This window comes from Muscardinus avellanarius (assembly GCF_963383645.1).
Source record: "Muscardinus avellanarius genome assembly, chromosome: 2".
Classification (NCBI taxonomy): Eukaryota; Metazoa; Chordata; class Mammalia; order Rodentia; family Gliridae; genus Muscardinus; species Muscardinus avellanarius.
This window is the reverse complement of record NC_137787.1, coordinates 83,579,527-83,605,994: the sequence shown is the minus strand read 5'-3', so window position 1 is coordinate 83,605,994 and position 26,468 is coordinate 83,579,527. Positions and strand designations below refer to the sequence as shown.

The following is a 26,468-nucleotide window of genomic DNA, read 5'->3' as shown; positions in this document are numbered from 1 at the left end:
AGAATGCCCCTGGGTTCCATCCCCAGTACCAGAAAGGAAGGAAGGAAGGAAGGAAGGAAGGAAGAAAGAAAGAAAGAAAGAAAGAAAGAAAGACTTAGCAGTTGAAAGACTATTTAGTTAGGTGCCAGAAATCCAGTGTAAGAAGAGATAATCAACAGATAGAAGGACACGAGTTGTTTACATAAGCGCTGTCAAAATGATAAGTAAGCAAAAGACCCACACTCATTAGCATTAGACAGCCCTGGATGCCTAATGCCTGGAAGATATTTAAATTTAAGCCTTGAAAGCACTGAAATAAAGAACTCCCAAAATATTCTAAACAAAGAATTCTTGGTGCCAAGTGAAGGAAGAGATTGACTAAAAACCAAGGTTTATATTCCCAGCATTCGGGAGGCTGAGACCGGAGGATCGCGGTTCGTAGCCAGCCTTGGCTACTTAGTGAGGCCCTCTGCAACTCAGTGAGACCCTGTTTCAAAATAAAGAATTAAAAATAGGGCTGGGGGTATAGCTCAGAGGTAGAATGACCCTGAGTTTCATCCCCAGGACCACAAAAAAAAAAAAAAAAAAAAAAAGGAAAAGAAAAGAAAAAGAAACAAGGCCAAGATGTCAATCAGCATCTGCCCCACCTCCATGCTATGGCTTGGTTCCCCAACCTCTGCCCCTTGCTCTGAATGTCCTCAGTGACTGTAAACTCAGGAGGCAGCCAGAAGCGGACTAAGGGTCCCTGGTAATTTGGAATGGATTCCATCAGGCAGATGTTCAAGAATGCCACCGTATGCATCCCACTGTCACTGATGAAGATGACAGAGGGACAATATTACGTCCTTACAGTCGCAACTACTTTCTCGGAAGGTTGATATGGAATAGAAACACTGACCTGACTGGCGATATCAGTAGCATTTTTGGCCCTCATAAAATCTGGAGTTTCATTGGCCATGGCATTCAAGCCTCTTCCTTTGACTTCCAGTTCCAGGTCTCTCTTATATTCTTTCTATAGAAGCATTATTAAAAAAAAAAGTCACCTAACTTGTACTAGTAGGTGATAACCATACAGAGTGAATATCGATCCATGTAACAGGCCACCTCACTTGTCCAAGGGAGTGTCTCTTTCTAGTCTCCACTGTCACCGTTCCATGTGACATGATTGGGCGGCGTCTACAGAAGGTGCTGTAGGAAACTATTCTAGGCATACCAATATATGCCAATTGAAGTCATCATTATAAATGCCTTTATCCTTCTTTACTTAGAAAGTTAAGTGAGAAAGCAAATTTTAAATCTGGTTTGGTATATAACTGGAATTCAATTTAAGGACACACCACTCGGGTGTGGTGCTTTTACTTAAATGAGCATACTGAATGTATCAAGGCTAAATAAAACAATATAAAATGAGTGGTTATGACAACTGCTATAGAAACATACTATTATAATAGCCACTTGTCAGAAATTCACATCTATTTTATGTAATGATTAATAATTATGCTGGACATAGAAACTGAAATTCAAATCTCTTTTTAATCTCTTTCTCTGTGTGCTTTGGTGTGGCTTGGGTAGGAAGAAGCGGCTGCTCTCTTAGAGACGTGCAGGGACTGGCTGGACTCTTACCTCGTTGAGGATCTGAGTGGCGTTCTTTGCTCGTAGCATGTCAGGAGTATCTTCCATTTCAGTGAGACCCTTCCCGCGGATGCTTTCCTCTAGATCTCTCCTGTACTCTTTCTATAGCACAAAATAAAAACATCATTACTGGCCCCAAAACCCTGAGTTGTTCTCTCAGGTAAAGAGCCAAAAAATAAAAAAATCAGCAAACAACCCTTCCAATCTTTAATAGCTCACAGTTAAGTAAGGAGAGACATGAATAAAGGTGGGGTATAAGCTTGGTCAGTTAATATTAAATATCAGCTAAAAGACTAGACATTAAAATGCTAAGGTCAGCACATTTTCATTTAAAAATTAGAACAATGAACAGGGTAATAGATTAAGTGGTAGTACCAAACACAGATGAACTCAACCTGAAACCTGAGTTAGGTGGGGATGAAGATGGTAGCAGAAACACAGAGATGCATGTCATTAGTGCAATTACTGGATCAAAAAAGAAGGAAAAGACCGAGTAGCCACTACCTCGCTTGCTATTTTGGTGGCATATTTGACATGTAATAAAGCTGGTGTGACCTCCAGGCCAGTCAGGTTTCTGCCTTTAATAGACTCTTCATACTCTTTCCTATATTCTTTCTAATATGAGTAGGAAGGAAAGACAAGTTAAAAAAAGGATCTTTGTTATAATTAATCTCTCAATCCTAAGAAGAAAACAATTACATTTCCATTCCCTGTAGGGCCTCTTAAGCGGACTGTGCCTCTTCTAATGGTCACACGTTGTGAACAACCACATGTCTGTCTGCTCTAGAAATATTCTGTCTACAGCAAATGGCTAAAAAGAAACGCAGAGGTTGAGAAACTTTGCTGGGCCCCTCCTTCATCTGTCTATGACTGAGATTGGGTGGACTATCTCCTCCTAATCCACTCTCCTGAAACAGTCCCACAGCTTTTTCAAGGTGACAAAAGACTTTTAGAATTTGAAGTGACTCAATGTGTGTAAGTGTGGGACTGGGGGAGGAAAGAAAATAGGAAGAAAAGCCCGAGGCCACCAAATCCAAACTTGGCCTTTATCACTACTACAGCTTTTTTTTTTTTTTAAATTAAGAAACTGAATACATAAGGCAGATGATGGGCACAGAGAAATCCTATGGTTTTGTCCATGGTTGAAAGCCCAAACCCCATCCCTATCTCCTCTGCAGTCCCTAGACTAGGCTGTCTCACAGAGACTCTTGAGATAGAAGTTGGAACCCCATTTTTCTGATTTCTTTTATCTTACAGAGTTTAAATTTATAGAAAATTAGTACTAATAGTACAAGGAGCTCCCATAAATCCTTTACTTGGATTCACCAATTATTTGATATTGTTATAAACTTTTGATGATCTGGCATTTTATATACCTGAAAATGCCAAAAACTACTTTGATTAAAGATCATTTATTTTCATAGTTGGAAATAGGCCCCATGGAGGAGAGGCAGACAGAAATTTCAGATTAGGCTGTTTCCCAATGAAACAGACTTTCTAAGATTCAAAATAGGATTCCATTTTTTTTTCTTCAGTTTTTTAATGCTTTCACTTAATATTCTAGAATATGAAATATGGCTCCCTGACTTTTAACTTTTTTTTTTTTTTTTTTTGGTGGTACTGAGGGTGGAACCTAGAGGCTTTCTACCTCTGGGCTATATTCCCAGACCTATTTTCTATTTTATTTGGAAACAGGGTCTCATTAAGTTGCTGAGAGCCTCACTCAGTAGCTGAGGCTGGCTTTGAACCTGTGCGATCCTCCTATCTCAGCCTCCCAAGCGTGGGGATTACAAGCGTTTGCCACCATGCCCGGCTAAGGCTCCCTGACTTTAAATTGTTTTGTTTGACATGGGGTGTCATAGTAAGAGCAGAGAGCATTCAAAAGTTCATGGTGTAGCTGTGTGGAGGGAACTTTACATTTGTCCAAAATAATTTCAATACAATTTGCTTCAGTATTAGGAATAGTTTTCTAGTTTTATAAAAATGGTCATTGAAATAAAACATATATGGCAAATACATATTACTTAGGACATTTAAAAATAACTAAATTATAGAATTTTTATGATTAAAAAGATTTTGATGATCACAGGTTAAGAATTTCTGCATCTAAGCTGGGCATGATGATGCATACCTGTGATTCTAGTACTTAGGAGGCTGAAATAGGAGGATTGCAGGTTTGCAGCCAGCCTCAGCAACTAGTGAGACACTGTTTCAAAATGAAAAAGGACTGGGGGTGAAGTTCAGAGGTAGAATGCTCCTGGGTTTAATCCCCACTACCCCCCCCAAAAAAAAAATTCCACCATCTGTAACAGGAGACTGGATATTTTGTAGACATAACCCATGTTCATTAGTTCAGTGGTAATTTTGCTGTGTGGTGTGTTTTTGTGTTTTTATAGAACTTACCCCGCTCTGCATCTGCTGAGACTCTTTGGCAGTGATATAGGTTGGTGTCTCAAAGTCCAACATGGGCTTTCCTCGCTCCTTTTCATACTTTTCTTTGTATTTTACCTAGTGATGAAAAGCCTTGTTAGACCTCTCCACTAGTCATATTCTAGACAGAGATATATCATGTTCAGTTTGGACATTTCATTGCCACTCAAAACAGTTTTCTATTGCTTGGATCTGGTACCTTTTTAAAAAAAATTGTCTGGGTTTTAGGACTAGCATTACTATCTGAAAGGTAGAGTCAGGATTTAGATTCAATTCAAAGAAACTAAAAATTACTGACAAGAATCAATCAAGAGAAATACTGATGTAAGAAATGCTTTGGAAAATTGGTCATAAATAAATTTGACCAAAATTTGATGTATACAGGTGAACACATTAACAATAGCATTAGTAAATATTTCTAATAAAAACTTCCAGTTTTTTCCAGGTGTGGTGGCTGAAGCACGCATGCTTGTAATCCCAGTACTAGAGAGGGCTGAGATAGGAGGTTTACAGCCAGCTACTTAGTGAGACACTCTGCAACTAATCTGATTCAAAATAAAGAATAAACCGGGCGTGGTGGTGCACACTTGTAATCCCAGCATTCGGGAGGCTGAGACCAGAGGATCACTGTTCGTGGACAGCCTCAGCTACTTAGTGAGGCCCTCTGCAACTCAGTGAAATCCGGTTTCAAAATAAAGAATAAAAAATAGGGCTAGGGGTTGAAGCTCGGAGGTAGAATGCCCCTGGGTTCCATCCCTAGTACCACACACACACACACACACACACACACACACACACACACACACACAAAATCTCACTCGATTTCAGCTCTCTTGGTCATAAAAAGACATTATGATAGAGGTCTGGGGACACATGCTGTCTTAAAGAAGACATGAGGATATTTCTAGTAATTTAGCTCTCTGGTTAATCCCAAGGGGACCTAAATAATGGCGAATATATGACATAGAGGTCAAATGATAACAAGTTATTTCCTCTGAAAAATCTTTAATTATTTTACAAGTTTAGCAGTTTCTTAAATACCATCAGAGACACCTTCAAGCCAGGCATGGTGGTGCACACCTATAACCCAGTACTTGGGAGACAGGAGAATTGCAGGTTTGAGGCAAACCTCAGAAAATTAGAGAGACGTTATTTCAAAATTTAAAAAGAGCTGGGAGTTGCCGGGCGTGGTGGCGCACGCTTGTAATCCCTGTGCTTGGGAGGCAGAGACAGGAGGATTGCGCAGGTTCGAAGCCAGCTGCACTGGCTTAAGATACCCTGTTTCCAAATAAAAAGTATAAAATAGGTCTGGGAGTGTAGCCCGGAGGTAGAAGGGCTTCCAGGAACCCCAGTACCACACACACACACACACACACACACACACACACAAACAAAACAGAACAAAACAAACAAACAAACAAACAAACAAACAAAAAAAAAAACCTGGAGGCATAGCTCAGAGGTAAAATGCCCTGGGACTCAATCCCCAGAACCACAAAAAAGGAGAAATCTGATTATGTCACTTCTCTGGTTAAAAAGCCCCCCAAGACTCCCTATCACCCATCAGTGTTTTCTAACTTGGAACAGACACTGAGGCTGTTGTGGGGCTTGTCTCCTGAAACAGTCTATGCTCTCGGCCCTGCCAGTAACCTGAATAACACATACCACATATAGATTTCTCTGTTATCTCCAAATGTTATCATAACAGAAATTCATTTCAAAATGTCACTAAATCCAAAGCTCCTCTATCGTTGTGATATTTTTTTTAACAATGGCTTGTAAAAGTATCACTCCTATCCTGGAGAAAACTGATGACGTTTTTTGACACTGCAGATGAAGGTACGTGGGGTGCAAAGTTGGTGTTGATGAACTTACTATGCTCTGTAATTCCGTGGCCTCTTTCAGGTGCAGCTGCTCCAGGTTGTCAGGGATTGTGTGGTAATGGCCTTTGCTCTTCTCATACTTCTTCTTGTACTGGTACTGAGGGGGGAGGGAGCAATTAAGGTGGGAAGCCGCTCAGCATCCCCCCTACATTTCTTCAGGTTAGACATTTTTCACAGTAGCATTGACAAGACCAAACTAGAATTAGCAAACACTAAAACAGGGGTTAAGAAAAGATTAAAAAAGATGAAGATACAAGTTCCTTATTTCAGTTAATACCAGATGCAAACACTCAGTTGTATGACTTTTTTCAAAGTAGGTATTGTAAGTTAAAAACAAATGATTCCCGTTGGTAGTTCTATATCGTTAAAAGGAGGAAAGGGAATGGTTAGTGGTGGCAGAGAAGGTTTAAATATTCGAAAAATAGAAGTATTTTTTACATTGAGTGGTTTCATAGTTAATGGAAATTGGTAGGTTGATTAATGTAATTTGAAAGAATACATTTATATAACAGAAGAGCTTTGTAATAATTCTAGTGTATGTCAGTAGTTAAAGAGAAGCATGTGAACTCAGAGAAGGACTTGGGTCACAAATAGTTGAAATACGGTGTTTCTGGAACAAATAAGCTTACAGAACTGGCAAGCTGGCTTGTGTTTAGGACGTGATTCATGATCAGAGATTCCTTCATGTCTGTCACGGGTTTGTGAAGTTTCTTCAGGTCAGCCTTATACTTAACCTACATGTCAAGGAAGGAAAAAGGGAAATCACTTAAAAATAGCAGAAACAGAAATCATGGTAAGACATACCATCATGAAACATGCTGGAGATGGTTCTGAGAAATCACACCTCATTCACAGCAGCCAAAAAGTAGAAACAACCCAAATGTCCATCAACAGATCGATGGACCAAAAATGTGGTATCTATACAGAATAGAATGATTAGTTAGCCATAAAATGGAGTAAAGTTCTGATTCATGGTATCATATGTATTAAACCTGAAAATACTATGCTAACAAAATAAACCTGACACAAAAAGACAATATTGTGTGACGCCATTTATGTGAAATCTATAAAATAGTCAAATTCATAGAAACAAGAGTTGAGGTGACCAGGAACTCAAGGGAGGAGGGAAGGGTGGATGCTTAATGGTTATAGTTTTTATTCAGGTTGATAAAAAAAGGTTTTGAAAATAGTGGTGGTAGTTGAACAATACTGTGAATATAGTTAATGCTACTCTATTGTACATTTAAATATGGTTAAATGACAAATATTATATAGTTTACCACAGTTAAAAAAAACATACCTCACTTGCGAGATTATTAGCATCTTTCATGACTTTATAGAGCTGGCTGTCTTTTGGATTGTATTTTGGTGTCTTGCCCTTTTCTTTGTCGAAATTTTCTCGGTATTTAACCTAATGGCAAATGTAAACATCCAAATTATTCCTCAATATTAATCAATGGTGGAAACATAAATACCAAAGAATATGCATATGTTATACATACAAATATCATATACTTGATTTTCCAAACAGAAACATTTGTAAAAGTAAAAGGGAGTACTACTGGTAATTAATTAATAAACTAATAAATTATGTGGGGCAACAGATAATCAAGTAATATAGCATTGGTTACATTTTATATTATTCAGAGGCATGAAATATAATTACCTCTTACCAATGTAAAACAAAAATAAGTGGAAAAGCCTTCAAGCTAAATTCAGAGAAGCGATTTAATGTACTTAGGAGCCTGTCTAGCTAGTGAAGCCAAAACACTTTAGGTCTATTGTAAAGAATTAAACAAAGGGTTGTAGATGATCAAGAAGGCTGAGAAAAATCTGTTAAGTTAGAAGAATTTGTTGTTTTAAAATAGTACTTTGACTGTATCATTTAAATTTTTTTGGACTTGGCCAGAAATGGCATAACTTCTGAGTAAAAAGATCCAAGTTTGGGTATTAATGGCTTCAAGTATTATTTCAGATTAAATAAAAGTGAGATACTTTAGAATATGGGAAAATAAGATTAAATATATTTGTAGAATATATAAAAGGATATACAAAGGACTAAACTAAAAAAAAAATTTTTTTAAAAAGCAGCTGGATATGGTGATGTACAACTTGATCTTAGTACTTGGGAGGCTGAAACAGGAGAATGACAGATTTCTCAGTAGTTTAGGGAAACTCCATTTCAGAATAAAAAATAAAATAGGACTGGAGGGGAAACTCAGAAGTAGAACACCTTTGTGTTCAATTTCTACTAACACACACACACACACACACACACACACACACACACACAGCATGATGCCTGGGTCCGATGGTTGCTCAGTAAGTATCTGGTTTCAAGGGACAGTCATTATGCACAGGTAAATATCTAAGGCAGGTGATTTACTTGTAGGAAAACTCCAATGAATAACTGAGCGACAGAAACTTTTCTTTATTGAAAAATGAACGGATGCCGTGGTCAGTAATTTGGGAGGACTAAGTCTAGTAGTAGAATTCCATTAGTTATACACTCTAGGAAGACTGAGAGTGAGCTACTTCTAGAGGCTAGCCAACTGCAAGGGCAGTAATTGACTCCTGGGGACACCTAGAGTTTCTGTTGTTGGTAAGATGAAAGTCAGCATACTGGCATCCAGTCAGGCCCTGGAGGTGGGGGTTCGCTCAGTGAGTGCCCTCGTACCTCCTCACTGTCCCTCCCTCCCCCACATCTCGACACACCCACCAGAACAGACTCAAAAAGAGGTTACTCGATTGGATGCCACACGGGGTAAGATGCATTCATGGTGCCGAAACTCGCTCACTCTGAATACATCTGTTGTAAAATGCAGAGCAAAAGCATTCAGCGTGTGGCCCAGTACGGGAAAGGAGGCACACCGAGTCACAGACGCGACGGTGGAGTTTGAAACCAGGGGCATTCTACCTCTGAGCTATATCTGCAACCCTATTTTTAGACTTTTAATTTGAAACAGAGTCTTGGTAGGTTGATGAGAGTGTCAGTACTTGCTGAGGCAGTCTTTGAATCTGCAAACCCCCTGTCTCGGGCTCCCAAGAACTAGGACTATAGGTGTGTGTGACCATGCCCAGATATAATTTTTTATTTTTATTTTTATTTTTTGTGGTACTGAGGATTGAACTCAGATGCATTCTAATGCTGAGCTACACCCTCCAGACCTATTTTATTTTTATTTTGAAACAGGGTCTCACTAAGTTGTTGAGAGTCTCACTACTTGCTAAGGCTCTTCTTGAATTTGTGATCTTCCTGTCTCAGCCTCCCAAATACTGGGATTACAAATGTGCACCACCATGCCCAAATTAGAATTCTTTTATATTAATAAATTTTTGTTACATTTCACTCCTGTTTTTGATTAGTCATTGTTTCTTGGTCTCAAATAGTTGATGTAATTTCATTCATTTATAATAAAAATATTGCATGTATGTCCCTATCACTGTGAACTACACTGATATGAGACTACAGTGCACCAATACAAGTGTATAAAATATTGCACAGGAGTTTTAAATACAAAAACTGTAAAAAATTATCTTCTCTTGTGTTCAGTCACCTGAACCTTTTGTTTTTTCATAATTCCAATTTGTTTGTCATTGACATTAGTATAAAGATTGTGATCCTATGCTTGGTATTGCTCAAAGTCAGTACGTAGGTTCATCAAATCTATTTATTTTATTTTTATTTTTATTTTTTGGTGGTACTGGGGGTAAAACCCAGAGGCTTTCTACCTCCGGGCTATACTCCCAGACCTTTTTTATATTTTATTTGAAACAAGGTCTCACTAAATTGCTGAGAGCCTCACTAAGTAGCTGAGGCTGGCTTCGAACCTGCACGCGATCCTCCTATCTCAGCCTCCCAAGCGAGGGGATTACAAGCGTGCGCCACCATGCCTGGCCAAATCTATTTCTTTAACAAACTTTTGTATGTAGGACCATGAAATGTATCCAAAATCTATTTCTTTAAACAAGCTTGAAGAGAGTGGACCAATGAAGAAGAGGAAGTTATCATCTACAAATTGGAGGAAAAATAAGATATTCTTAAGCTTAAGTCCTAGAGGACCAAAATCTGCTCTCTGCATGATCTGAGCTAGCTGAAGCCGGAAAACCTGTCATAAGTTAGAATATTCTGACAATTGGTGTAGCAGCAAGGGAAATTAGGCAATGCGGCAGTCAGCTCTTGGCCACACAGTTCCTCGTCCATGTTCTTTTTTTTTTTTTTTTTTTTTTTTTGCGGGTCTGGGGATGGAACCCAGGGGCATTTGACCTCCAAGCTACACCCCCTACCCTAGTTTTTATTCTTTATTTTGAAACTGGGTCTCACTGAGTTGCAGAGAGCCTCACTGAGTAGCTGAGGCTGTCCGCGAACCGCGATCCTCCAGGTCTCAGCCTCCCGAATGCTGGGATTACAAGCGTGCACCACCACGCCCGGCTCTCGTCCACGTTCTTGTAAGCCGTGTTCTCCCTGAGCACCCTGGGCACACCTCAGTCACACAGTCATCACACCTATTGTAATTGTTTATCCATTAGCAAGTGGTCTGATGACACTCGCTCACCCTCAGCTCTTGGCCCAGGCATTCAGTATATTGAAGGAAAGAGTAAAGGCTCTTTCACCTGATGACGTTTTTGAAGTTAGAATTTCATGACTCCGGCATGTTAACAAGTCTCCCACAGGCAACACAAGTATGAATCAGACCTTCAGGAACTAACTCTTTTTGCCCTGGGAGAGCTCCCCTTTGTCACACGATGATACTTAAGCACACAGACACATACCTACGTGCATACCCATAAAGGAAAAGTGGAGAGCTAGAAAGGCCTACTGGAGAGAGGGAAATGAAAGAAAGCCCTCAGCATACTTTTTCGATGTGACTTTCCAAAGCTCTGCAGTGTGATTAAAGACCCAGTGTCTCTTTGGTTGTTAGTTTTGCACTCCCATTCTGGGAATCCCTTCTTTCTGCAGGGCTTTTAAACCCTCCTCACATCAGCATCACTGCTTGCCCATCCACATCACCTGGCTGCTCAGCTTGGCTGCCTTCTTGGCCATCTCAATGTCTGGGCGTCCGAGCATGCTTAGCCCATGGCTGCCTTCCTTGCGGTGCTTGGCTCTGTACTCCACCTGAATCAAAGGAAACCAAGATAGGCGATGCATGCTTGTAGATGAGTGTCTTCTATCACTCGTTGGCAGTAGCCCCTGGTGACGGAGGCCACTTAAACCACACCCTTACCTCACTGGCTTGTTTGGCTGCCTGTGTGGCCTTCTTGATGTCTGGCCGATCAGCCACTGTGGTGTAATGCAGGTTGTCTTTGGCGTCTCTTTTGTAAGCCACCTTTATTTGGAAAGAAAATGTTTACGCACGAGATTGTCTGTCTTCCGGAAAGTTCTTACTATGCACGAGCAACCTTTTTACTTAAAACCAAACCAATTCCCAAAGCCATATTTTTAAAAAGACTAGATACAGAAATTGGGGTGACCACATACTGGAAAAAAAGCATGCCCCAGTTGGGGACCCCCTGCCTCAGGTGAGCCCCTAAAAATGTCAAGACGGAAGACATACGTCACTCTGCTTCTTGGCCACGTCCATGGCGTGTTTCACCTCTGGAGGCTCCTGCATGATGGAGTAATTTGACCTTCCTTTCTCCTTGACGAACTTCTTTTTGTAATTTGTCTAAACAGAGTCAGAATTGCTCATGTGAGCATAGGAAGCTGCGAGCAGGATTGATTTACATGAAGAATTCTGAAAGATCTATATGAAATCTACGGCTTCCCATTTTGGCAGTAGTTTGAGGTAGATTTATTTATTTATTTATTTATTTATTTATTTATTGTGGCACTAGGAATTGAATCCAGAGGCATTTTACCTCTAAGCTAAACCCCCAGCCTGATTTAATTTCTTATTTGGAAACAGGGTCTCACTAAATTGCAGAGAACCTCGCTAAGTTGTTGAGGCTGGCTTCAAACCTGTGATCTCCTGTTTCAGCCTCCCAAGTACTGGGATTACAAGCGTGCGCCACCATACCCGGCTTGTAGTTTGAGACTCAGATCTCTGATCCATATTCTATTTTTCTTCTCTATTATTTCTGTCCTATAACCCAATAGTAGAACCATCCAGTAGTTTTTAGAGAACTGAGCACAAGCAAATTAGACTCTTATTCACTATTTCTACCTTTTAAAAATATGAGACTCAATATACCGCTATTAACTGTATTAATAAGGATACAATGGACAGAGATTACTATGGCACAAAGAGGTGATTTTTTTTTACCTCTGTAAAACTGTGTATAGTTTAATGATAGGAGAGGCCATTCTTAATTACAACGCTTCCTCCCATTGTAAACAGTATTAAATTAATACATGTTATATTCTAGATAATACGACCTGTAGCAAAACCCTCATCTGCCATAGTTGGAAAGCCAGTAAACACTGGATCTTTTTGAAAACTAGAGTTTAGGATTCACCTATGCCTATATGTGAGGGTAAGAGAGAAGCTATGTAAAGTGTGTGTACGCCAACAGGCAGCATACGGCCTTCAACCGGATTCCAAGGGAAAGTGGCCTTGCTGCTGCCAAGAGTCCTGTGGCTGCCACTTACATCACTGACATCCTTGGTCACTTTCTTGACACGAACTGTGTCCAGGGTCTCCGGCAGTGTTGTGTATGAGCCCTGGGCCAAGTGCTTCTTGACATGGCTCTTGTACTTATTCTGGTGAAATCAACAGAGAGTTTGTTAAGGTATCTGCCTGGGGCCTTAGCCCTAGACAGAAGCCGAGCATGTGCGCTGCTGGAGCATTACCTCAGACACTAGGCTGCTGACAGTCTTTGCCAGGAGGATCTGAGGAGTGTCAGGCACAGCATGACAGGTTCCTCTTTCTTTGACGTGTTTTTCTTTGTACTTCAGCTATGGGGGTGAAAAGCATTTCTTTAGCGTCTCTGGGTAACTTGCATATTTTTAGTAAGCCCCCAGATTTTACAGTTGGGAGAACAGCATCAATGACAGACTAAGGACACAAAAATCAGTAAAAGATTTGAATCTTAGACATCCTGGGAAATAGTCAAAAGTTGTTTTTTTTTTTAATTGCTTGCTGGTTGAGGTTTTAATAGCAACCAAAATGCATCACATAATGAATCTATTTACAGACTCCAGTTCAAAATCTCAGATATATCCTTGGCCCTCCCAATATCCCTGGGAGGCATTACTCCTTCTCCTTTATAGATGAGGAAACCACAGTGCAGGAAGAGTATTATCTCACAGAGAAGAAAAGAATCAGTTTCCTCATTGAATCCAGCCAGGCCTTCAGATTCCTAACTTGTGCTGCCTGAACCACCTGGGCATGCAGTAGAGACCAAGAACCATCACCTAGGTTTAATGGCCCTTGCACAGTTGCCATCTGGTGCTGCCATCTGGCTCAGCCATGTCACTGGTCCCCAGGACAAGGCCACACCTCAGGACCACACCTGGGCTCCTACAGAGTAGCCTCCTCCCTTTGCCCTTTCCTGACAGTTCTTGGGCCTGGGCCACAGATGGTCCTGAGTGAGGGCCGGGATGGATACTTACATCACTCTCTATCAAGGAATTCCTGAGGGCCAGCACCATGTCTTTATCATCAGTGACAGAAAGTTTGCAACCTTTGAGAAACTCTCGGTCCAGCTTATATTCAAACTGTGACAGAAGAAAAGAAGAGGGGGTGGGTCATAAGCATAAGAGGAAGCTGGCATGTGATTACGCCTGTGGGGAGCCCTCTTACAAGGATGATGAGGATGTGTTCCCAGAAAAAGGAGAAGGGGTTTCTGGCCTCTCCCTGCATGCTGGACTCCTTCCCAGCCCAGTGACCAGGACCAGGACAGAGATCTCCCAGCACCTCCCCCCAGCCCCTCTGCAGCCTCAGCCAGGACTCAGAGTCCTTGTGTCTGGGCCCAGCAGGAGGACAGGCTCAGTGGCCAGGGATGCATCTTAAGCCTGCCTTTCACTCCCTCAAACGGCCTCCCCTTGGATCTCAAATGAGCAGGGGCTAACACCAGGACAGTGGTTATTAAGCATAACTGTTGTGTCTACGTCTCCGTCTTACATCGCTTTGCTGCAGGGTTGACTTGGCAGCCTGGAGGAAGTCAGGTCGGTCAGGGGTCCACTTCCAGTAGGCTTTGTTGGCTTCATACTGCTTCTTGTAGTCCAGCTTTTTTTAAACATGATAGAAGGAAATCACTCAGTAGGCTGAATTCATAAACACACACAGGCACAGAGGGAGTCTTGCATTTCAACACACCACAAATCAGGCTTTTACAGCCATCACAGAGAGTCCTAATTAAATTTTCTGTACAGCTGGGCGTGGTGGCGCACGCTTGTAACCCCAGAATTCGGGAGGCTGAGAACAGAGGATCGCGGTTCGCAGACAGCCCAGCTACTTAGTGATGCCCTCTACAACTTAGTGAGACCTTGTTTCAAAATATAGAATAAAAAATAGGGCAGGGGGTTTAGCTCGGAGGTTGAACGGCCCTGGATTCCATCCCCAGACCCGCAAAAAAAAAAAAAAAAATTTTGTACAATTTATGTACAGAATCTAGTCAGCCAGGTCGAGGTCTTTGGTTGAAATGTTTTGGCCCAAAAAAGTGGGCTAAAACTTTGAAAGGTCTCCAGGTGAAATGATTTTACCGCTTTGCTAACTCTGAATCCCACCTCATCAGCAGAGTTGGTACTTTAAATTTCTAACTAAATTCAAATTACAAGCATGGTGGTACATGCCTATAATCCTAGTACTTGGGAGGCTGAGACAGGAGGATTACAGGTTCAAAGCCAGCCTCAGCCATGTAATGAGACTCATAGCAACTTAGAGTCTCTGTTTTCAGAAAAAAAAAAATTTAAAAATCTTGGAGTATAGTTCAGAGGTAGAATACCCCTGGGGGTTCAATCCCCAGTACTAAAATAAATAAATAAGTAAAAAAAAAAAAGCCCCACAAAATCCAAGTTTAAAAGTATTCGTGTTATTCCAGGAAGTTTTATAAAGTAAGAAATAAACAAAATTTTATAAAATTAGCCATTTAATCTTCAACTTCACAAGAGAGAAAGCTGAGGCACTGCCTAGAAGGGTTAGGCGACCTCCCCAAGGTGCAGCCACCAGCAAATGGTGGAGCTGGGGACTCGCATTCGAGCTGTTGGCTCCAGATCTACTTGCCTGCTTCATAGACTTTCATCAGGGCTGGAGAACCGGCTGCCTGGGGCCAAATCCCAGTCATAGAAGTGCATGTAATTTAAGTGACTTTAGGAGGGGCCCACCTCTCAAGCATATTTCTTTTGTTATCCTTTTTTTGTTTTTTTTTTCTTTGCAGTATAATGTATATACAATATAATGTAATTGCTTTTATAGGTACTTTTAATGTTTTCTACCTTATTAAGAAAAATTTTAATATACAAAAGAATTGTAAGAATCCATCTAACCACCACCTATATCCCACAATATACATTTTACTACATTTACTTTATCCTCTGTCCATAAGTCCACCCTCAAGAGACCTACAAGCTACCTGCCAGTTCCTACAGTCATCTTGGGTTGCTGACCCTAATACATGTATGTTCTCTCTGGTATGAATGGCTATTAGCTGAATCATTATGCTTTCATTATACTAATCACATATCTTTTTAAACAGTTAGTGTTCATGAATGTACCAGTATTAGGAAATGTCCCCCAAAACTGTAACAATGGAAATTCACACACTTGTTTCTGTGCTTGAGGCTTAGGGTACCCCACCCAAACACACGAGTCCATGCAGGGGGCATGTGAGGAGGGGGAGGAGGGGCCCAGCCAGCCCCTGACAGCACCAAGAGGCTCCAGCGTCCTCTCCTTCGAAAGGAGCAGGCTCTAGAGTTGGGGTGAGAGGAGAGCCCAGGGGAAGAGAATGAAAGATGCTGAGACACTTTTCAAAATGCAACTTTCATTCATTGCCCTGAATTCAGTGTCCTGATTCTTGGTCACCCACCGTGAAGGCTGTGCGGTGTAACGTTGTGGCATGAGGTGAGGCCACTCTTGCTCCTTCCTGGGCTCCTTTGTGAGGACCTCAGGCAGCCATTAGATTTTAGCATCTTTACTCATGTTCCCGGGGCCCAACTCTTGATCCAGAGCTCAATGGCCTGAAAGGCCCACATGTCCTACAGAGGCTGATAAATCCCCGTTAGGTTTTGCTGTGGCTCAATGGCCCTTCCAAAACTCAGCTTGCAATTTAACCGCCTGCCAGCGTGATGATACTAAGATGTGGGAGGCGGTCAGGCCTCAAGGACTCAGCCCTCCAGAACACATGACTGCTCCCACTATGGAGGGAGTGGCTGAACTGCCTCCAAGGGGCTTGGCTCAAGAGCGCCCCCTCGCTCTCTTGGTGTCTGTCACGTGATTGCCTGCCCTTCCGCTTACTGCCATGGGATGATGAGACCCAGGCCAGGTGCTGGCACCACGTTCTTGGGTTTCCCAGTCTCCAGAACTACAAACCAGCCCAAATCTCTCTTCTTTACAAATCCCCAGTTTCAGATATTCTGTCACAGTGGCAGAAAAGCAGCAGAAGACAGGCTTGGGGAAATTTCTGGAACTTACATTGGTGTTGACCTTGTAGGCGTCCTTGGCTGCTTTGATATGAACAGCATCGGGCTTAATGGTGCAGTTAGATTTATTTCTTTGGTAAACTTCTTTGTATTTCAGCTGTGGGAGGAAATGGAGTGACAAAGTTCATTTTAAATAGTGGATAGTATACTAAATGTTTTAAAAACCAAGAAATAAAAACCGTGACTTTAGTATACAATGCTTCCTAAGAGAGAGCATTTAAAAAGAATTGGCTGGAGCCAGGAGTGGGGGCGCACACTTGTAATCCCAGCTTTCAGGAGGAGGAGACCAGAGGATCCCGGTTTGTGGACAGCCTCACCTACTTACTGAGGCCCTCTGCAACTTAGTGAGAACCTGTTTCAAAATAAAAATACAAAATAGGGCAGGGGCTGTAACTCAGAGGTCAAATGCCCCTGTGTTGCATCCCTAGACTCACAATAAAAAAAAAAAAAAGAATTGGCTTGTAATTGGATTGCACTTGTAATCCCTCCCTTTGTGAGGCAGAGACAGGAGGATCACAGTTCACAGATAACCTCAGCTACTTAGTGAGGCCCTTTGCAACTCAGTGAGGCCCTGTTTCAAAATGAAGGATAAGAAATAAGGCTGAGGGTGTAGCTCGGAGTTAGAATGCCCCTGGGTTCCATCCCCAGTACTGCAAAATAAATAAGTAAATAAATAGAATTGGCTGTAAAGAAAGCGCACTGCCATGCAGAAGTGCATCTTCCTATCTTCCATCTTGACGTCAGCGCCCGGGAACACTGAGTGTGATCACCGGGGTTGCCACAGGATGTACTTCCATCAGCATGTGCTGAAAGGGCCCCTGGACAGCTCTCCACGCATGTTTTCCCTTCCCCAAATCAGAACATCTTACAGACTGCTGGGAGGAGCGAGGCCTTCCTCGCCATACCACTTGGACAGAATTTTAGCCCTGCTCTCCTACCGCGCTCCCACAGCTCTTGCCGTCATTCCATCATTGGTATCTGTCTGCCTGCTCTTTTTATTAAGCAGAACCCCTTTTGGGGAAAAGGGTTTGCTTTATTTCTCATTTCTAGTGTCCAGCACATAGAAACTCAGTAAATTCTCGATGAATGACTGAACCGATGGGCCTGGTCACTACTCTGACCAGTGCTAGAGCTGCATCTACCAAGTTGTGCCACGTGTGAGTCTGGATGGGAGGGAGGGCTCAGGGGAGGCGTGGCCTCTGTAGGCACACCAGGTAGTTCCCCATCGTGGGCCTGGGACTTCTCATTTCACCCACTTTGGCATCTCCTATATTTCTGGGGTCCCATCTGGGTATTTTTAATTGTTTGAGGAGCCTAGATTTTAATGTGATTAAGGTTAAAAAAATGTTCTAAAAGAACCATACTAAAGTTTGCCAAATGGACCAAAAGAATCTTAATTATCTGGCTTCACCATACACCTACTGTGTTCATCAATATCTTTAGGGTAAAGGCCTGGGAATGAGTATTTCTCATCAGTATCCCAAGGATATCCTCACAATCAGAAAGTTTGGGGAGATGGATATAGAAATACTTCATTTTGCCAGGCATGGTACACACACTTGTAATCCCAGTACTTGGGAGGCTGAAATAGGAGGATCGCAAGTTCGCAGCCAGCTTCATTAAGTAGTGAGGCCCTCTGCAACTTAGTGAGACCCTGTTTCAAAATAAAAAATAAAATAGCCGGGCGTGGTGGCGCACGCTTGTAATCCCCGTGCTTGGGAGGTGGAGACAGGAGGATCGCGCTGGTTCGAAGCCAGCCTCGCTGGCTTAAGAGACCCTGTTTCCACATAAAAAAGTTAAAAAATAGGTCTGGGAGTGTAGCCCATGGGAGTGTATCCTGGAGGTAGAAGGGCTTCCAGGAACCCCAGTACCACCAAAAATAAATAAATAAATAAATAAATAAATAAATAAATTAAAAAAAAATCAAATAGAGCTAAGGGTGTAGCTTGGAGGTAGACTGCCCCTGGGTTCAATCTTCAGTATAGCAACAAAAATAAAAAAGTAAAAATTAAAAAGAAATACTTAAATTTTTTTTTTTACAATGTTAGCAAATGGGCAGTTCCAATTAAGGAATATACTTGATAGGTGTTTATAAAATATCTGATGTTCATGTTTACAGCAGTAAAACTGATGTTTACATATTTCATATATCTTAGATGCTTTATACATTTCTGCCTTCTTAACCAGTGTACTGAATGTGTTCGGTGTCTTTCATGATGGCTCAAGGTCAACAGTATAGACATATTTAAACATTTACCAAAGAATCCCTGAGTCCTAGCTACAGTTGAGACTTTAAACAGGGATGAGCTATTGCACCGGTGCTTTTCCTCTCTTTGGTTCCCAGGAGCTTATGTAGTCCTGGAATTTTTTTACAGTATTAAGGCTGTTTTTTCACCACCTGTTCATCCGGAGGTAGCCTGCATCTCTTCACCTTTTGCTAGAGTTTGGATCTGGAATGGTCCCCAAAGTTCCATATGTCAAAGGCTTGGTCCCCAGTACACGGTGCTATTGGGAGGTTGTGGAATCTTTAAGAGGTGGGCAATCATTGCAGGTATGCCCTTGGTGGGGATGGGGGGACCTTAGCCATTTCCTCTTTCTCTCTTTTGCATCCTAGCCATGAAGTGAGTGGTTTTATTCTATCCTGCACTTCTACCATGGTGTAAAAGTACCCCCCCAACAGAACAATAAGTTATAGACTGAAATCTCCAAGGCTGTAAGCCCAAATGAACCTTTTTCCTATATAAGTTACCTCAGGTATTTGTTATAGCCACAGCCAACTCACACACCTCTTGAATCCAAGTGTGTAAAGGATGAACACATGATGCCATGTCAGTTTTAGGAGTTAACTGACCTGGGGCTTCTACTTCCTGCCAACCACTGCACTGTGAGATGTCTATGTCCCATGGAGAGGCCATGTGGAAGGGTTCACGGCTATCCACAAGCCGAGCTCCCGGCCCACAGCAATCCTCAACTGTCAGCCATGTGAGTGGGGCACTGTGTGGATTCAGCCTGGCATGACTGCAGCCATCTCACGACTGTCCCAGAGTAACCTAGTCAGTTTTTCCAGCACAGTTCCCCAGTACATAAATAGACAAAACCACTGGAGTAGTATGTAGAGCTTTTCAACCAGACCCTGGTGTCAGGAATGTGCCTAACTCTGATATTAGCTTAAGATAAACCAGGTACCTTCCAGCTAGGATGAAGTCACTTTTGTCCCAGAAATACATTCTTTCCCCTTTCTGATCCAAATTGGAGAGACCTACTTGGACTTTCTACTGCCTAGGACCACTTTCTTGTCAGTAAGTCCGCCAATAAGTTGTACTCTGTGTCACTCCATATCTGTTTGCCTTTTTTCCCCCCAATTTTATAGCTCCTGGGAGCAGTTCTCATATGCTAAAACTGTGTTGTTTCAGAAGAGCCAATTGGATGTCCCCACCCAAATGAATTTCTGATGTCTGCCAATAGTACGTGAAATAGAACTCAGCTGTGCCCAGGCAACCCACAGAATCACAGGCGAAGGAGATGGTTGTTAAACAGGAACAACACAGGTAACTGAGCCAGGGTTTGTTATATCATATTAGAAAGAGGACAAAGCCAGGAGTGGTGGTGCACGCCTGTAATCCCAGTGCTTTGGAGGCTGAGACAGGAGACTCGCAGTTTCAAGGACAGCTTCAGAAACGTAGTGAGACTTTTAGCAATCTAGCAAGAACTTATTTCAAAATTAAAAAAATTAAAAGATCTGGGAGCTGGGGGTGTAGCTTGAACATAGAATGCTCCTGGGTTCAACCTCAATAACACACACACACACACACACCCAAAAACAAACAAACAAACAAACAAACAAACAAATAAATAAATAAATAAATAAGCCACTTGGATACTTACATCACTGACTTCATCCTTAACCTTTCGGACATGCAGTAACATGGGTGTGTCATGGATTGTGGTGTAGCCTCTGGGTTTGGCCTTGTTGTACTCCAACTTATAAAGTATCTGAAGGAGATTAAAAAGAATAAAGGCACAGCATTATGATTTTTATCATGTAAAAACATAAATGCAAAGTATGTTTTGCGTGTTAATAAAGGAAAAAGAATTTTATAGATACAACAGGTGTTTTCATGCTCTCTGCTAGGGTCTCTGTGTTTCTCAGCTGGTGCATCTGCCAATTTTTCTGGAATAATTTCTTTACTGTGAAAGAGTCCTGTGCGTAGCAGACATGGAGCATTCTAGCTCCTGTCCAATGAACTGGAAATAGTCCCCAGACACACAGCAATCTAAAATGACCTTCCACAAACAAACAAAAATAAAATGGCCCTCCACATTGTAAACACCCCAAGTTAGAACATCCATTCAGTGCCTCTGTACTTACATCACTGATTTGTTTATTGACTTTTGTTGTACGCAGGTGTTCTGGCGTGTCCACAATTGAGGTGAATTTGTCCTTTGACTTTTCATATTTTTTCCTATACTTGATCTAAAATGTGCAAGAGAAGAATTAGTTAATTTAAGAGGTAGACCAGATGGCTTTTAGAAATCTAATGAGACAGCAGAGTAGGGGGTGGTGTCCTGGTCGCTTTCATTTTAAGTCCTAATTGAAATTCTTAACTCTGAATTTGTATTTAATAGTGATAGTTGAGTGAACAGATAATAATAATTTTGAATATATTTTGTACACATGAAGACAAACAGGCTCCAAGAGGTCTGGAGATGGAGCCAAGGGGACACTGGCTCAGAATCTCAGGGCTCCGGCCTTGTTCCCTGGTCTCTTGACAAGTTCTGTTTCACTCACAGCCCACAGCGCAGAGTAGGCTCTTAAGGCATTGTTCCATATCAAAGATGAAACTGAGGCATGAAATAAAAAATGAGTACATACAGATTGAAAAGTCTTTTAGAAATGGATTTGCTTTTGTCATTTCCAAGTAACACTGTTTTTCATGCACAAAAGCTATTTTAAGCAGGACAGATACAGAAAGTGCAACACAATCTCATGCATAACTCTTTGCTGATTGTATAGAGGACAAGGAGAGAGTTCAGGCAAACAGAATGCAGACTTGATGGCGAACTAAAATGACAAATCAAGGCACTATACGAAAGATTGGTTAAAAGCTTTCTTCTGAGTGGGCGTGGTGGTACACACCTATAGTCTCTACTTGGGAGGCTGAGACAGGAAGGTCACAGGTTTGCAGCCAGACTCAGCAACTTAGTGAGGCCCTATTACAAAATCAAATAGAGCTGGGGGTGTAGCTCAGAGGTAGAATGCCCCTGAGTTCAGTACCACTACCATAAGAAAAGAAACAAAAAAAATTTTTGTTTAATTTTTTGGGGTCTGGGAAAATGGCATTTTATTAACAACTATCACTGTTAATTGCTGATCCATCTTTAACTTTCAGTCTAAGTGTGTGCTTTTGGCCTGGGAGGGAGGCATATTATCAATGACACTGTTAACAGGTGTGTGAGAAAAGAGATATGCCGGAACTAGTCTAGCAGGTCAGTATCAGACTAAAAGGTACCATGAATATATCTGATATTCAAATAGCAGCACAGTAATCCTATTTCTCCCAGATGGCATAGTTGCAGTGATAATTGATCAGTGGGAAAATTAGGTGAAGCCATTAAATATTCAGACCTTTACATGCTATCGAATCTACTAAATATCCTTAATCTCTAAGAAATCTGTTTCTTTGAGGCAAATACTGAAAAGATATAAATGAACGTGGTATTAATTTGGAAGTAATGTTTGAAGTCATGCACACACAAAGGCATTTCCGCTAATCTTTTCAGGAGTTCTAAGAATATCAGATAAGCTGGTTGTGGTGGTGCACACCTGCAATCCCAGAAACGCAGGAGGCTGAGGCCAAAGGATCACAAGTTTGAGGCCAACCTGAATAACTTGGTGAGACTGAGTTTCAAGGGCTAGAGATGTGCCTTGGGGGTGGTGTGCCTGTAGGTTCAATCCCCAGAGGCACACACACACAGGTATCAGATAGCTACAGAAGATGGCTGTCCCCCGCCATCATGGTTGTCCACTCTGAGTTCATCTACTAAAAAATGAATACTTATGAGGTTTATAGTGTGAAGCCTGAATGTCAGGGGGCAGGGAGCAGGGATAGGAGAGCAAGGGAAGCATAGAAGACCATGCACCTAAGGTCTAAGCCTCCTTCTTCACACCCGTGGACGTTACCTGGCTCCACATGTGTGTATTGTAGAGAGCAGTCAACATATCTGGACGCAGAATTTCATTACATCCTTGTTTCAGAAGCATCTTGGCACTAGATTTATACTTTCTCTGTCCATGCAAAGAGCAGTGAAGCACAGAAGAGACTTAAGAACACGGAAAGGAACATGGCCCTAGATGCCAGTCACCTCTGAGTGAAGAGATGTCAGCGTATATACTCTGTGCGCTCACATGCCGTTTGGGTGAAGGCCCCAGTTGCACAATGATACCAGGCAGAGGGCTGAAATATTTACAGTTGACTCTCCATCATCCTTGTGGATGGGGAATGATAGCTAAGTCTCTCTTTTGTTACCACTAAAATTGCTATATAGAGAAGACATCATCAGAACAGAAAAAATACAGTAGGGAGTTCCACCTCCTTTTTTTTAAAAAAAAAATTTTTTTTAAGAATTTTGGTTCACGACTCAAATTGCAGATTGCAATTTCCAGACAGGTCACGCAGAAGAATGACATGTGGGAGGACCCAGCTTTTCTTTTCATCTTCACCACAGCACAGGTGAGGACACAGAGCATGGACCGGCTCACTCAAACAGCTCCTGGGCTCTTTGGGTGGCTAGACAGATACTTTGAAACAGAACAGTCCAATATCATAGGCAGAACCTATGACATCCTTGCAGCAGACGAGACGACACCTCATGAGAAACCCGGAGCACAGTCCTGCCTGGACCATCGCCAGCTCCATCACTGTACCTGACTGATCTGGTCGCCTGCGGTCTTAGCCAACAGATGTCTAGGCTCATCGACTACCAGGTGGTATTTATCTTTCCGCTGCTCATAATCAGCTCTGTATTTTTTCTGCTCAAACATCATATCAAATTACAGCAAGAGTAAAAACTTCAAGTCTACATAGAAATGTCTCAAGGTAAAAACTCCAGAGAGCAAGAAATATGTCATTTTTAGAAGTGAGTTCCCAAAGTACCCAAAGCAACAAAAAACTGGGAAGCAAAGAGAGTCAAGGAAAGGGAGATGGCTTTAAGAAGGTCCGAGCCTGGGATGGAGCTGACTTAGGAAGCTGAAATTGGAGTATCTTGTGCCTAAACATTTCTATTTTTTCATATGATGTCATTAGAAATATTAGGTTTTATGGCATCTTCCATTGTATTTAAAATAAGGTACAAGGGCTGGGAATATAGCTTGTTGGTAGAGTACTTGCCTAGCATGTGTTGGACCCTGGGTTTGATTCCCAACATGGCAAACACTAAAGTTGCATATGATTTCAAAGTGGCTAGTGAGGGCTAACTAGCTCAGCCTAATGTTGGTTTAAAAAATAAAGCAATATAAGGATCTAGGCATGGTGGTGCATGCCTGTAATTCCAGTATTTGGGAGACTGAGACAGGAGGATCCCAGGTTCAAAAACAGTCTCAGTAATGTAGAAAGACTCTCAGCAATCTAGGGAGAGCTTGTTTAAAAAAATAAAATAGGGCTAGAGGTATAGATTAGAAGTCAAATGCCCCTGGGTTAAATCCTCAGTATCACACAATCAATCAATCAATCAATGGTACTGAAAAGATACAGGCTTACCATCTAAGGCCATAAGAATCCAAAAGCATAACTGGTGCTAAAGTAGTCCTGGAAAAACTGTCATAGTTTTCCAACTCTAGTTAATTTGCTTGATTATTTTAAAAAAAACCTAGAAGAATCCTTTGAGAATTAGAAAAATTGACACTAAAACACAACAAGACTATCTGCCTGGAAATCTACTGAAAAAGGAAATAAATCAAATTTTAAAAACAACATATACAAATAAGAAAGCCATACATTTAAATAGATATAGCACTGGCTTCATTTTCATCAGAAGATATATTTTACTATTTTCTAACATTATTTTTTAACTTAAATCCATGGAAAACATAAAAACAAAGTTAAATATAATCTTAGTTATAAGACCACCCAAATATAAGTAAATTCCTATTTTATTTTTGCCATCTTGAGTTACATTTAATTTAAATTATTGCAAGATAATAACAGGAAAAACTGGGCAGAATATCAAGGAAATTTTGGTTCAGATGGATACTTCAGTGCACTAAGGTATATGGGAATAACAGTGACAAGATATCTGAACACATGAATCACAACTCCCCTCTTGGGGATGAGTTTTCTCTCCGCCTCCATTTTGGTAACTTAGTAGGGTATGCTAAGTCAACCTTGAACTTCCAGTTCTCCCAAATCTACATAATACTATGTTTAAAGGATTCTACTGATAGTCACAAAACCCTTGGCCCCTTTGCTCTTGGCACCCATAGGGCTGTGCTTCCTGTGTTAGAGCAGAGGCGTGGCTGGTTGTGGGGCCCCCACTCCGCCCTGAGTGGCCCCTTTGCTTCATGTTTATGGTTGTAATAGACCCATTAGATGCTGATATTATAGTCTTTCCAAATCTTTACTTTGAATGAACACTTAGGATTGCTTCCCTTTCATTCTATATGCCAGGTTGTAAACGGATAACTATGGACTTCCTAGGGGAACTAAATAGGCCGAGTTGAATTAGTTCATACGTACCTCATTCATCAACTGAGTTGCATACTTGAAGTGCTTATTGATCGGACAGTCAGCAACATACTTGAAATTTGACTTCGTCCTTTCAAATACCTCCTTATACTTATACTAAAGAAAAAGAATGTGATTACTTGATAACATATCATCTTAAAATGAGACGTGCTATACAGTGGATAAGTATTCACTGAGCATTTACTCCTCTTCCAAGATAATGAATGGTGGATCTGTTTGGATGTCTTGAAAACTGGCCCACAAATATATGCTAGAAAAACTTTCACTCAATGAATATTAAATAGATGTGTGTTCCATGCTGGGCAAAAATCTAAATTGATTTCTTCTTCGTTTCTATATAGCCTGATTATTTTACTTTAAAACAAGTTATTTTTCTTTAAAAATATTCACATACACTTGAAGGCAATTTTTAGACAATTTGAATATAGTTTTCAGATAGCTAATTACATGGTTATAACTTTCTAAAGCAGGGGTGGAGTATGAACTATATAAACACCACCTATTTTGAAACAGCTTCATAAATTAAGAATTTTTTTTTTACAATTTTAAGGAGTTATAACAAAGATAATATGTGCTAGAATGCATGTGGCCCCCAAATCTAAAATATCTACTCACACTTGGTAGAAAACATTGGCTAACTTTTATTCTAGAGCTTGTCATAAAATTGAAATAAACCTCATAGTCAACGAGGTTAACAATAAAGACATTCCTCAGGAGAATAAACAGGTCAGTATGTATTCAAGCTATAGGGTCTATGAGCAAGCGTGTGGATGCAACTATTATGAACGGCTGTTTCCTCAGTGCTAGCCTGTCTGTGACTACAGGTACATGTAGAGTGGGTGCAGACACTCTGCTTTGAAGCTGTACCTTGCTGTACAGAGTCTTGTTCTTTTCAGCCAGGGTGAAGTCCGGAGTGTCATAGGCATAGCAGCCAATGCCTTTAAGCCAGGTCAAGTCTTCTTTATATTTCACCTAGGAGAAGAACATCATACATGAATTTTTTTTTTTTGTGGTACTGGGGGTGGAACCCAGAAGCTTTCTACCTCCAAGCGATACTCCCAGACCTTTTTATATATTATTTGGAAACAGGGTCTCACTAAGTTGCTGAGAGCCTCACTAAGTAGCTGAGGCTGGCTTCGAACCTGTGCGATCCTCCTGTCTCAGCCTCCCAAGCGCAGGGATTACAAGCGTGCGCCACCACGCCCGGCTAAACTTTTTCATTTT

At 41.3% G+C, this 26,468-nt stretch overlaps 1 protein-coding gene across 2 annotated transcripts in view; it reads right to left on the bottom strand.

The window, feature by feature from the left end:
* The window catches only part of NEB (nebulin), a gene marked incomplete at both ends in the record, with an annotated part of 222,697 nt that overhangs the window by 28,897 nt on the left and 167,332 nt on the right, over positions 1–26,468 (bottom strand). The window contains 20 exons of one of the 2 annotated variants that reach the window (XM_080719851.1): positions 878–991; positions 1,603–1,713; positions 2,116–2,226; positions 4,015–4,119; positions 5,917–6,021; positions 6,554–6,658; positions 7,225–7,335; positions 10,936–11,040; positions 11,150–11,251; positions 11,480–11,590; positions 12,514–12,624; positions 12,715–12,819; positions 13,477–13,581; positions 13,988–14,092; positions 16,496–16,600; positions 20,389–20,496; positions 20,873–20,977; positions 23,429–23,533; positions 25,236–25,340; positions 26,112–26,216. In XM_080719851.1, coding sequence (XP_080575977.1) covers positions 878–991; positions 1,603–1,713; positions 2,116–2,226; positions 4,015–4,119; positions 5,917–6,021; positions 6,554–6,658; positions 7,225–7,335; positions 10,936–11,040; positions 11,150–11,251; positions 11,480–11,590; positions 12,514–12,624; positions 12,715–12,819; positions 13,477–13,581; positions 13,988–14,092; positions 16,496–16,600; positions 20,389–20,496; positions 20,873–20,977; positions 23,429–23,533; positions 25,236–25,340; positions 26,112–26,216 — 2,139 coding nt within the window. Of the gene's footprint in view, positions 1–877; positions 992–1,602; positions 1,714–2,115; positions 2,227–4,014; positions 4,120–5,916; positions 6,022–6,553; positions 6,659–7,224; positions 7,336–10,935; positions 11,041–11,149; positions 11,252–11,479; positions 11,591–12,513; positions 12,625–12,714; positions 12,820–13,476; positions 13,582–13,987; positions 14,093–16,495; positions 16,601–20,388; positions 20,497–20,872; positions 20,978–22,684; positions 22,790–23,428; positions 23,534–25,235; positions 25,341–26,111; positions 26,217–26,468 lie in introns of both variants that reach the window. The other variant, XM_080719850.1, reaches the window with a different exon arrangement.